General features: G+C 40.2%; 2 protein-coding genes across 2 annotated transcripts in view; one reads left to right on the top strand and one right to left on the bottom strand.

Moving 5' to 3' along the window:
* The first annotated feature begins 1353 nt into the window (after positions 1 to 1353).
* LOC122094726 lies at positions 1354 to 3071 on the top strand. Its single transcript, XM_042665333.1, has 2 exons — positions 1354 to 1543; positions 2605 to 3071. Exons 1-2 carry the CDS (start codon positions 1354 to 1356, stop codon positions 3069 to 3071), a joined length of 657 nt encoding a protein of 218 aa, XP_042521267.1.
* Positions 3072 to 9448: 6377 nt separating this feature from the next.
* LOC122057542 (probable lysine-specific demethylase ELF6) overlaps positions 9449 to 13227 on the bottom strand; it is a 22057-nt gene continuing 18278 nt past the window's right edge. The window contains exons 6-7 of the mRNA XM_042619671.1: positions 12177 to 12611; positions 9449 to 12003 (exon numbers count right to left, since the gene is read on the bottom strand). Coding sequence (XP_042475605.1) covers positions 10130 to 12003; positions 12177 to 12611 — 2309 coding nt within the window. The 3' untranslated portion in view covers positions 9449 to 10129. The remainder of the gene's footprint in view (positions 12004 to 12176; positions 12612 to 13227) is intronic.

Raw genomic sequence — 13227 nt, 5'->3', positions numbered from 1 at the left:
AAAAAAAAAAAAATCTACCATGGAAGGCATCTACATACCACCCACAAAACGTTAACTAAATGGTCCAACCATATTACTAGCTCAGTTGATAGATGTTTTGTAGAGTAAATCCCATTCATAATAACCTTGTAAGTTCCAAATCCTACTTAGCATTTTCTCCCCCTTTATGATAAAGAACCCAGTCATGTTCATGATTCACCATCCTTATGAAGGTGTTGGGGGTATTTGATAGCCCGAAAAGCATCACGAGCCATTTATAGAAGCCGTCTCGCATCAACAATGCAGTCTTCCACTCTTCTCCAGGCCAGATCCAAATCTGGTGATAATTTCTCCTCAAGTCAATCTTCAAAATTACGTTAGCGCCTATCAACATGTCTAGCATTTCGTCCCATATCGAAAATCTGATTTTATTATGATTTTTGTTAAGTTAGGGATTTAGTTCACAGTATAGACATTGGTATTAGTCACAGTCAATATCGATATAGATCAGTCATATCAAGTTTGATTGGATACGGCTGTTAGAAATATTTGGAAGCCTGTAGGGCGATGTTTTGAGCCTAGTATGGGCGGTATTAGGGAAGTGATGCCAAATGAGATAGGGGAAAACGAAGAGGAGCACGCTCACATTTCTAAGGAAGGGGAAATTTACCTCCTATCCCCTCAACGTGTTGTGGATATTTTGGCTTTGAGATCGGCTGAGTATAGGATTCGTCCTCGATTATGGCTGCGAGAGGACCTGGGCAATACCAAGGATGATCTAAGAATGGTGGGTGGTGCATACCAGAATACGGATCGTGAAAAGTTGGTTGATGGTTTTAAAGCTTTTAGCACATCCATTGGTAAACGTATTGAAGCGACATTTATGATTCTCAGGGAGGACATTGGCAATGATAGCCTGGATGATATAGTTCCCATGGCCTCCATAGATGGAGTGGAAAAGTGGTTCTCCTCTCATAGTGCATTGATACAATGTCGAATTGCTAGGTCCATGAGACCTCATGAATCTAACCTTTCTTATTCTTAATGCATTTCCTATTATGGAAGGGGCGGGGTGTGGGGAATAAGCCTATTAGTAGGCGTCTGAAGTCCCTTATTTTGTCTTCTGGTATTGACTTAGTGGCCATGTCAGAACAAAAAATTCCCTTTGCAAAGGCCAGTGTTATTATAAGAAGGATTAGTATGCATTCTTGTATTTCAAATTGGGCCAATGATGGTGACAGAATTTAGATTTTTTGGAAGAATCATCTTCAAGTCTAGGCCATGGATAGTCATGTCTAGTACATAACTGTTGCATGTTTGGACTTGGCTTCAAATAGCAAATCTTTACTTACCTTTGTCCACGCATTGTGTTCAATGGGGGAAAGACGTTTGTTGTGGGAGGAACTTATCAACTTTGCTAACATGGTTGACCAGGCATGGACAGTATGTGGGGACTTTAATGCTATTTTAGCTCCATCTGAGAAGGTGGAAGAGCGGCCTCCTTGTTCTCAATCGATGAAGGAATTAAGTAGATTTGTGAATGAATTTGCACTGTTCGATGCAGGTTATGAGGGCAATGTTTTCACTTGGACTAATAACTAGGAAGGGCATCGTCTGGTGAAATCTCGTCTGGATTAGGTCCTTTATAATTGTCTATGGACTGCTCAATATCCTCTTTGTTATATTCGCCACATCAATAAAACCTCCTCTGATCATGCTCCTATTTGGGTTGAGGTTGCAACAACTTTGGCAGCCAAGGTGTCATCATTTAAATTCCAAGAAATGTGGGTATATTACCCTGAGTTTTTGAATACTATGAAGGAAGTTTGGGATCATCCAGTATATGGTTTGCCTCTACAAGTTCTATTTTTTAAGCTCAAGGATCTTTGGGTTTGCCTTAAAACCTAGAATAAAAATTTGTTTGGTAATACTCACCAAAATGTTCGTAATGCAGAGCATGAGGTTAGTTGGGCTGAAGCGGATTATGATTTGAATCCAAGTGAAACATCAAAGTGTGCTCTCCAAAATTTTCACGCTATTCTTCAGAGAACTCTTCTCTAAGAGGAAATATTTTAGAGGCAAAAATCCAGAGTCAAATGGCTTCAAGCGGGAGATAGAAACATGAGTTTCTTCCATGCAATGATAAATATTAAGCAAAAAAAAACAAGTGTGGATAAAATTAAAACGAGTGAAGGGGTTTGGATCACTGGAGCGGAGGAGGTGAAAGCCTTTAGGATGAAAGTCTTCTTGACTATATTCCCACACTGATATCTGATAATGTGAATGCAAGTCATATTCTCGTGCCGTCCATGAAAGAGGCGAAAGCGGCAGTTTTTTCCCTTTCCAAAGAGAGTGCTCCCCGACCTGATGGTTTCTCTGGGATTTTTTTCACTTCTTTTTGGGACGTGGTGTGCAAGGACATTCTAGCGGCTATCAATGATTTCATCACTAGGGGTTTGTTGCCTTGGAGTTATACGTCATGTCATCTCATTCTTATCCCAAAGAAGGACTGTCCTAAGCTTATGTCAGATTTTATACTGATAAGTCTCTGCAACTTTTCTTACAAAATTCTTACTAAAATTATATCTACTAGATTGCCTATTGGTCTTCTTTTGTTGATTTCAGAAGAACAAGGTGCATTTGTTCAGGAGAAATGCATTCATGATAATATTGCGCTTGTGCAGGAAGTAGCGCAGGACATTAATAGAAAATCAAAGGGTGGCAACTTAATTTTGAAACTTGATATGGCCAAAGCCTATAATCGGTTAGAGTGGAGCTTCCTCTATAAAGTGCTTAGTATATCCGATTTCTCTTCCCTTTGGATTGATTTAATCAGGAAAACGCTAAAGAATTGTTGGTTTTCAGTGGTCATGGATGGAGGTCTGTATGGTTTTTTAAAATCATTTGGAGGTATCAGGCAAGAGGATCCTTTATTTCCTAACTTGTTCATTTTGACGGAAGAAGTCCTAAGCAGGGGTCTGACGGCGTTGTTCGAAGAAGGTCGTGCAACTTATTTTAATCTCCCGAGAGGGTGCTCGAGGATATCTCACAGTTTGTTTGCTGATGATACAATCATTTTACTAGGGGATTGAAGGCCTCTCTAAAGCAAATCATGAGTTTTATTAGTAGGTATGAAAACTTCTCGGGGCAATTGTTGAATCATCAAAAAAGTTGTTTCATTATTGGTTTAAAAGTTTTGGAGGTCCGTGTGAAAATGATCGGTGATGTCACTGGCTTTGTGCGAAAATATTTGCCCATTACTTACTTGGGGGCTCCTCTCTACTCTGGCAGGCTAAAAGTTAATTTTTTTTTTTATGAGTTGCTTGCAAAGGTTAGCAGTAAAGTGGCAGGTTGGAAAGAAAAGTTTCTCTCGTCTGGAGGAAGATTGATTCTTCTTAAGCATGTCCTTGCTTCTATGTCAATTCATATTTTTTCATGTTTGGATGTTCCTAAATCGGATATAAGAAGATTGCAGAGAAAATGCTCAGATTTCCTATGGGGTTCGACAGATCCCCATTAAAGGCGTCACCACTGGGTAAATTGGCAAAAGATTTACAGGCCTTTGGAGGAGGGTGGCCTTGGCATCCATCTGTTGGAGGATGCCAATTTATCTATGCTACTGGAGGAGGGATTGTGGCGTATTATTTCAGAGAATTTGCAGTGGAGCTCTCTGTTCAAGGCGAAGTTCTTAAAAGGTGAGCATATTACTTTAGCTAACTTCAAAGCAGTGGGATCGAGGTCTTGGAAAAAAGCTTTAGCCCTGAAAGAGCTTGTTTTATCAAAATCTAAATGATCAGTTGGTTAGGGTGAGATAATTTTTTGCTGGATATTTTGATGGATAATTGGTTGGGTGTGGGCCCAATTATTGATTTTGTAGATGGTGCTTTGCATGTGAACCTAAATACCCATGTTAAGGACGTAATCAATGCTGAAGGTGGTTGGGATCAGGATGTGCTAGATGTAATTTATTCCCGGGAGATTAGGGAAAATATTATCCATTGCAATGTTAGATTATCTCCCAGAGAGAACTAATTGGTGTGGACGCCATCTCCGGATGGTAGGTTTTCTACCATGTCAGTTTGGAGTGTGGTTCGCATTCATTTCACTATGGTCTCATACTCTAAATGGTTGTGGAACCTCTCCCTTCCATCTAAGATTGGTTTCTTTTCTTGGCAAATTCTCAATGGTAAGATCCCAACTGATGATTCATTGAGATGAATATTGGTATCTCCTTAGTTTTCAAGTGTCTTTGTTGCAAGAGCCCTTGGAGAGAATTGGCCACTCATTGTTTAATGGTGGGTGGGATGGCTAAAAAGGTTTGGAATTATTTTGGAAGATTGTTGGATGTAGATTTTATTTCAACCCATGACATTAGGAGTAAAATTTTATTTTGGCAATCTAAGGCAGGGTTCAAGTGTGCTTGTGATTTCATTAAAGGATTATTGCCTTTGTTAATAATTTGGGAGTTGTGGCGAGAGAGGAACAACCGTAAGCATGGGGAGGATGCCCGCACGGCTAAGCTGATCATAGAAAGACTGAAAAAATGGGTGCATGAGATCCCTCTTCCATCTAAATTTAGAAATTGTCCATCTATGAGAGAGAATATTATTTTGCAGGTGTTTAATATCAATCTCAATGTTCCAAGGCTAAGAGCTTCAATTCTCACGTTTGGGCTTCCCCCTGTGACATCAGTCAAGTTGAATGTAGATGGAGCTAACAAAGGAAACCCTGGTATTAGTGGAGGGGGAGGTCTCATCAGAAATAAGGAAGGCAAGGTGCTTGCGGCTTTCTCTAGTTTCTATAGTGTTTGTTTTAAATCTATGGCTGAGTTGCATGCCTTGAGGGATGGGTTAAGGTTATATATGGATATGGATCTCTCAGATTTTTCTATTAACTCTGATTCTACCTTGATTGTGAACTCAGTGTCTAATAAGATATGTGAGCTATGGAGTTACTAATATTGGTTTGAAGAAGTTATGATTCTATGTGATTCTCTTAGGACACAAATCTCTCTCTTTTCGAGAAAGTAATAAAGCGGTAGATTGGTTGGCGAACTTGGCGTGTACTTCAAGTACATGGTCTATTTTTCTTGGTGATCAAACTCTTCATAGAGATCTTAACCGAATCATTAGGGAAGATAAAGTTGGGTGGCCAATTTTTAGAATGTAATTTTTCCTTTGGATTGTTTGATGGTGTTTTGAGATTGCTGAGTGTTGTTTGGGTTGGGGTAAGGTGGGTTATGTCCCCCCTTGTATTAATTCCTACTTTATTAATAATACTTTAGGGACTTCCCCGGGTCCCAACTAATATTCGGGTTTAAAAAAGAAAATAAAAAGTTTGATTGGACAATTTAACCCCTTAGATTCTGATACCATTTTTCTTACCATTATGCCCTCTCTTGATAAGCAAGCTAACCTAACTTAGATGCGGACCAATTTCTGGGACCAAATTACCAGGTCCGAAACTAGGTTTTTATTCTCTGGCAAGTTATTCCCATTTTTGGGCCCCCAACATCCAATCATTCCCCTTATCATATTTTTCAGCCACTGGTTTAAAAATAAAAAAATAAAAAATCTAGAACTTCACCTTTGATACGTATGATCTGAATAAATCTTGTTACCTTAAGGGAAAAGAGACAATTAGCCCGGGCCCATAGTGGCCCAACCCACGGTTTCAGCTTTAATAATTGGTCGAAGATGGGACCAGTTAAAGAGGAGCACGTCTTCTTTGATTACTGTACTGCTTATTTGTTGCAGTGACCATGATTCTAAACTCACTTCCAAGGCTCAACTCAATTTGGCTATAAGCATTGGTATTGTATCGGCATATCGGTACTGTATAAGCGTATCGGCCATCATGAATCGGTATGGGCTGATATCGATCGGTTGGATCAACTATAAAGTGGTCCATTTTAAATTACTCCCAATTCCAGTGCCATATGGCCGGCCGGATCATATTATATCTATATCAATATCATTCGAGACTGATATGGACATTGATACTAGGAGTGTGTTAATTCCAGACCCAATTGAGCCTTACAAGCTAAGCCCGAAACATGCCAGGCTCGTTTAATAAATGCGCCAGGTTCAAGCCTGACCTGATTATAAACAGCCGTTCCTAGCGCAAAGGTGCAACCCGATGGGTGCATTAACTTAGCCTATGAGGCTTGATTGTCAGTTTCGATGCAAGGTCTTAAAGTGGGAAGCCCGATTAAGTATGAACTCGATCTGACCGATTGACACTTATACTGAAAACGATACCTATAACTTTGAACCCGACCCAACCCAACCCGACCCAAGAAACAAGACCTTGAGTCTCTTGAGGTGTGGGGTCCTTCTTTTTGGATGCCCAACGCCCGTAGGCACAGGGAGCTGAAATTAGGGGAGCAGGCTTTGGGCCCTGGCTTGTCTTTCACTCTATGTATTAGCTTGGATTCAGTCATTAACGTATTTGGGTGGGCGCCCTCTGCCCTGTGCACTACTTTATATAGGGCTCACTCACAAGTCACAAGCAATAGTACAAGACTTGAAGAAAACAGAAAAGCTCACCATAAATGGGAGAATTCTAAGTATGGGAACGTTTCCTTTCCTATATGCCGAGACTACAGAGACTGCACTGTTCAGTCATGTGAGGAGGAAGAAGGGTTTAGGACCTACTTTTTTTTTTGTTGGGGGGTGGGGGGTGGTTGGGGTGGGGTGCAAAAAGGTGTGTGGGGCCTACTAACTGGTTTTCTTTCAATCTCAAACATTGAACTAAGGTGAAGTTAGCATGCCTTCTATGACACTTCCTATGTTTAGCCAATTGGCAGGCTTGAGAGTGATATACCTAGAATCACCCTGCCAATGGCTGAGAGCCAAGTGTTAGAGAATCAAGTCTAACTCTAACGTGAAAAGAACATCCATCACTTATAAATAGATGAACGACACCGAATGTATAAGAATCTAATCCATTGTTATCTTTTTTTTATAATCACCACTCCCTTGAATATTTAATTCTGTTTCTCAGATAATTGACTTAGGCATCGAAGAGTACTCTTGGAGTCTATCTCCGATCATTTTTCTCATTCATCTCTTGACTCTCCATCTGTAGGTCATCAGTTAACTTGGAGGATCCGTTTCTACCGGCAATAGGGAGTTTTGTTTTTCTTGAATTAATCTAATGGTTGATAATTGGTACTCAGTTTCGGTTTTGGTTTGGTTTTGGTTTTGATTTTGATTTGACCCTTTACATCAAGATTAGAACCATGGATTTAAGAATTGTAATAAAATCGGATGAGGTGAATGTGGATCATCCAATTCGAATTGGTTCCTTATCTGGGTGACCATTGGTTTGGGATAATACGGAACCGGTTGAAAACTAGATCGCATAAGACCGACCAAAAATCGCACCGAACATGAAAAAATTGGATCGGAATCAATAAGAAACTAATGCCAACCCGAGAACCATAACAAGCGATATTTTTACCATAATTATGTATTTATATACACATGACAAACCGAATCTAAACCAGACTGAACTTGATATCAAACCGACAACAAACTGATAAGAGAAAATCAAATAAATCGAATTCAAACCAGACTAAAACTTGAACCGGTTGAAACCAAACCTACCATTATTGGTTTGGTTTTGGATTCATCTATCATAATCTCCCTGATTGAAATCAGACCAAACCGATTAATTAACACCCCTAGATTTAGGTAAAGGAAACCCCGGTTCTTTTGGTTGATCAGCTTTGCATGTGGTTGAGTAATCAAGTCGAGCTGAGCTGATTGGAGGCAAAAGACTGGCAGAGGCGAAGGACAGATGAAGAGAGGGTGGGTGAAAGTGATGTAAACTGATCAGGTTCACGTATGAGAATGTTCTCGTATACTCCTGGTCCTTGGATATAGAATCTATTAGATGAAGAGAGAGAAAATATATTTTATATTCACGGATGAGGACTGTTCTCGTGCATTCTCATATGTGAACCTGATCCGCTCTCGAAAGTGATCATGGTTGGATTTGCATCTTCATTGATATACCCAAAATCACCTCGCCAATAGCCGAGAGCCACATGTCAGAGAAACAGTCCCATAATACGTCATTTCAAGGTTTTTAGGATATTATTCCTTATGTAATAGCAAACTAGGGATTCTCTATGCTTACACACTCACGAATAAAGACATGCCATTCGATGAAGTACTTGCTCCAATGTGGAAAGAAAACCCCTCACATGGAGTCCATCTCCAGCCATCTCTCTCGTCTATTTCTTGACAATCTATGTCCAGGTCATCAGTGGTCGAGTAAGTGCATGTGGTTTTCTACGGCAACACTAAAAAATCAAGCTCTTACCCTTGCTGCTACCGGCCTACCACCACTGCTGCTCCTGTTGATCCGCTCAAACAGAGGTTGGCACCAGGCATGGGAGAGGTAGAGGTACCATAGCTGTTACAATAGTGGTGGTTATGATGGGCATTGATGGAAGATTGTGAGGAATCCAGATTTGAGGACCTAGAACAGTCCCTTACCCTAGCCCTAGATTTTGGATCGTTTGAAGAAAATCCAGCCGATCCTATCCGATCTAGATTAGGATTGTAAAGTCCACAATAAAAGGCATACCTGGTTCATGAGGTTCCCGCATATACAAAGTCCGAGGGACAAAAATTATGCAATCTTATCTTGAGAATATCAAGAGGATGTTTCAACGGCTTAACCACCAAATCACAATCTTCATACCTTTACCGTTGAACCAAGTACTCCCTTCATGAAAAGTCCATGATCTAATGCTCAATAGGTATTGGAGCCTCTTATCTATGATATCCTTTCCAAAGATGTTGCACATACAACTATAAAGATTCCCTAAGAGTTCGACACTAGGAACCATGTTCTGTAACTCTGTTCAATTGATCACTCTTCTCACAAAATCAGGCTCCTTACGTATCACATCAAAACAGACCAGCCATCAATATCTCATCAATATCCCGACGGTCACTGGTCAGTGGGTATGAAATTTTTAATAGACATTCAAAAATTCACCCAAAATTCAAAATGCTTCTTTGGAAAGTCTCATCTGGAGATTTAGCCATACCCAATTAAACTAGGTGTAGTACTGTCTGCAACAGTGAACCTGAAACCGATTGGTATATTCTTGTCATGTTAATTTAAAAAAGAATAACATGTTTAATCTGATCTACAGACTAATTTCAAACCCAAACATAACCAAAGAAATTACTTAATTGAATCCCAAGCATGAGATCTGTCACAGCCTCACAGGATATTTCTTATGGGTTGCAAGGAAAAATCTTATCTTTAGAGAATGAAAGACCCAATCCCATTCTCATCCTCAAAAATTTATCCAAATGGAAAATGGAACTTGGTCTGAAAGCATGCCTGGTGTTTTTGCCGCCCCCCAAACACAACCCCCCCCCCCCCCCCCCACCCCCACAACCCAACCCCACAAAAAAATAAAATAAATAAATAAATAAAAAAATAAAAAAATAACTGCACGGTTGAGTGATTCTACTTCTACAAGTGCTTTTGATTCTCCAATGAATTTGAATTTCAGAATTCAATCTCTTTTTCTTTTTCTTTTCTTGGAGGGGGGAGGGTGATGTGGTGGTGGGTTCAAAATCCCAACAGAAAAGGAAAACTGAAAGAAGAAAATTAACACATGAAACAATATCAATGGAGCATCAGACAAACCTACGCCCGTGGAACCAGTTCATGATCATCCTGCATAGGTCAACATGATCCCTCTTTTCTGTGCCTGTGGAACTAGGTCTTGATCATCCTGCATGTCTATCACGATCCACCTTTCTGCGTGAGACATTAATATGGAGACCACAGGACCCATCCTGATCATATTCCTGACACTTTAACCTGTTTCAGATGATCACCACCCATAACGGGCAAACAGAAACTACGTGCATGTCATTTCTTTTCGGAACACCTAGATCGAATATCTATACATTCCTACAAAATGCTGTCCAATCTAACCCACATTACTTTTGGAACATGCAAACCGATGATTTCATTACACCACCAACCATAGAATCAAACGTTTTGATCCTCTCCAGCAAGTCCAAAACCACCTTTTCTACCACTAACCTAGACATTTGTCATCCTTAATGACCGCCAACCCCATCCATCATAAAAAGCAAGAAAGAAGGGGTCAGCTCACATAATGCCCGGTTTTTCGTCTGTGTCGGCTGAAGTCTGACACAAACCTGAAAGTAAGACCACACCCGACAACCTTGCACTCGTATGGTCGCTCCCCTGTGTGCACACGCAAGTGCTCAGTCCTTGCCCAAGCCCACTTAAAGGACATATTGCAACCCTTCCATGGACATTTCAGGGGCCTCTCCTCAGCATGAACCCGTTGATGAAGCAATGCATACTTGTGGGAGCTGAATCGCTTCCCACACCCATCATGTGGGCACCGATTTCTTTTGTGCATCAGCAGGTCTGCCCTTGTCTTGAAACTCATACGGCAGCCTTCAATGTCACATCTGTGAGCAGCCTTCACTTTGTCTTTTTCTTTACAAGCAGTTGATCTAACTTGCTGTCTCCTCACCTTCTTCACTGCTTTCTCCTCCAACATTCCATTTGTGTCGAACCCAGTCCCAGAAACGGAAACTCTCCCAGTCCTCGGCCTCAATCCTTCGCATGGGCTCTTAATAAATCCATCATAACAATATTGATCTTTTGTCATCTGTACTTCTCTTTTCCTTTTATTTTCCTCTTTTCTATTTGGCCTGGACTCTGAAATAGAGGGTTGGATATCTTCCACCTCCTTATTGCTCTGGGAAGAATGAACCTCCATCCTCCCTTTAGGTTCATCTGTGGCTTGGATCTCTTCAGGCACTTCAGAACCTTCAAGCATTGAAACAGGAAGAATAAATCCACCTATTGAGTTAGCATGGACACAAACCTTGAGATCAGAGCCACTTTCACTGGCGGTTTGGATATCTTGCTGCATTTCAGACTTATCTAATGTCATACAATTGGAAGACTTGTCAGTTGTGTTTGCTTCCTTCTTTGCTTTAAAAATTCTCTCACTTGGGATGGAAACTGTTGATGAAGCAGGAAATTCTATATGGTCAGAGACCTGACTAATCTCATCAGAACAATCAGAACTCTTACTTATATTGCTAGTTTCATCAGCAGACATGTCATATTGCAATTCAGCACCAGGTTGAGTAACCAAATTACAAGCTTTACCATCCACGTTAGTTTCCTCAGCATTATGCTTATCTATCCGTGCTTCTGAAATTCCGGATATGGAGATACCAGCAGTCAAACATGCAGCCTGCACAGGATCACAAACCTCTCTCATCTTATCGGCTTCCTCATTTTGCTGGATTTCTGGCAGTGTGTTGGAGTTTTCAACAGTAGAAAAAACAGCCAAATCCACTGCACTTTTTCCTCCTTTCTCAGCAGGACCGTAAGTATCTTCAGATGCCTTACTGCCATCCACATCCAAGTTTCCATCAATAGTTTCTGAAACATCACTTGGCATTTTCTTTCTAGAACGGTCACAAGACTTACTAGCTTCCACTATACCACCTGGAACAGCATGGTATTTTCTTCTTGAATATTGAATAATTTTATTTTCTGGAACGACCTTGCAGCCACCTGATTGTCCCACCATCATATCATTATTCTTTATTTGAGAGTTCTCAGATAACTTGGATTTACTTGAACCATTTGCTGCCTTGCGATGTGTGCGAGACCTCCTGGACTGCCACTTTAGGCTTGAGATGTCTGGACTAGGGTTCATTTCAGAGAACAACCCATCCAAGGTCAGTGCATGCTGTTCTCTGCTCAATGGAGACATCTTTTTGAGCTTGACAAAGTAGTGGAGGTTGATACCAAGTTTTGAAGTCCAGTCCAACCTACATTCTTCCTGTTCTTCCTCGTCTATTGATATATTAATTAAGTTCAATTCTTCTATGGATGCACGCTCCAAAGGAATGTCTTTACAATCAAAAGGAGTGCCAATTTCTTCTGCTATGGCCAATGTGTGAGCCCTTATTTTAAGATAGTCTGCAGCATACAAATCAACAGGAAATTTTTTGTCAACTTTAACTAGGCAAATAGACAAACCAGCAGATCTTGAATTTCTAAGCCATGCGTAATCGATAAAGAGAGTAGAGATAACAACGAACAAAAAGACCAATATCTAAAAGAAAAAAAAAAACAAAAACAAAATACTGCACCTGAATGGCAAATTATTAGTACATTTGCACCACCCTTTGAGTGCAACATTTCTGCGACCTCAAGGGTGTGCTGCAAACAGAAGACCCGTGGTCTAAGAAATCCATTAGATGTATTCCAGCACTTGTCAGCATGAATATCAGCCTTTACTGTAGAAACTTGTGAAGTTGAGGGGCCAACATGCAGATCATGTGTTTGGGGAAGTATCGACTGGTTCAGTTTGGCACTGGAAAATGTCCCAATTAGGTGGCGATTCGAATTAGTCTCTTTAAGATCTTCATTCTCTGTTGCTTCTGACAGTGAAGTAACAGCATCCATTCCATTTTCTATTAATTGGATACCCCTCCCTGACTTTGGACCTTCAGTTTCAGGAATATGTTTCTCAGAGTTCAAAGGCAATCTCCCCTCTCGATTCTGATTTATATCACCTTCTGCATCTGCATAATATGACAGAAAAAGAAAAATGTATCACATACTGTAAATAAATTGTATCTCATCATGGATTTATACTTTTACAATGTCTATAACCAAACAAAGAACGAAGAAAGTAATTGATGGCAGAATAAAAGTTTGTGTCGAGAGTCATGAATCTGCAGCTGAAAAAGGGATCAAGAATTTGAGCAGCAGAATAAAGAAGCTTTCACTCTGCGTGAGATGCGTCAGACTTCTGATATTGGTTTTATCAATACTCCTGACGCTAGGTCTCAGTGGCACGCCTGTTTTGTATAGGGTATGGTTACATCTTGTGCATTATATCTTTCGAATGCCCATTCTTCTACGTTTATTTTTGCTGGTCTGTTGCCCCTGTAAAGCACTATTTTATGCATCCCAGGATTCAAAACTCTGACTGTAGGTCGCTATCAGCCCACCCAAGTAATAAACAGCTAAAAAATTAACAGTAATGTCAATTTTATAATTTTCGCGACAAATCAGGCCGTTAGGTCTTAGGAGTAAGATAACTGAATAGGGGACACATGTCACACATCAGAAAGAATTATATATGAAGTTAGGATTTGAATGAAAATAATATATGAATAGAATTTTTTTTTTTTT

The sequence above is a fragment of the Macadamia integrifolia genome, chromosome 12, assembly GCF_013358625.1.
Source record: "Macadamia integrifolia cultivar HAES 741 chromosome 12, SCU_Mint_v3, whole genome shotgun sequence".
Lineage (NCBI taxonomy): Eukaryota > Viridiplantae > Streptophyta > Magnoliopsida > Proteales > Proteaceae > Macadamia > Macadamia integrifolia.
This window is presented reverse-complemented; position numbering and strand designations above follow the sequence as displayed.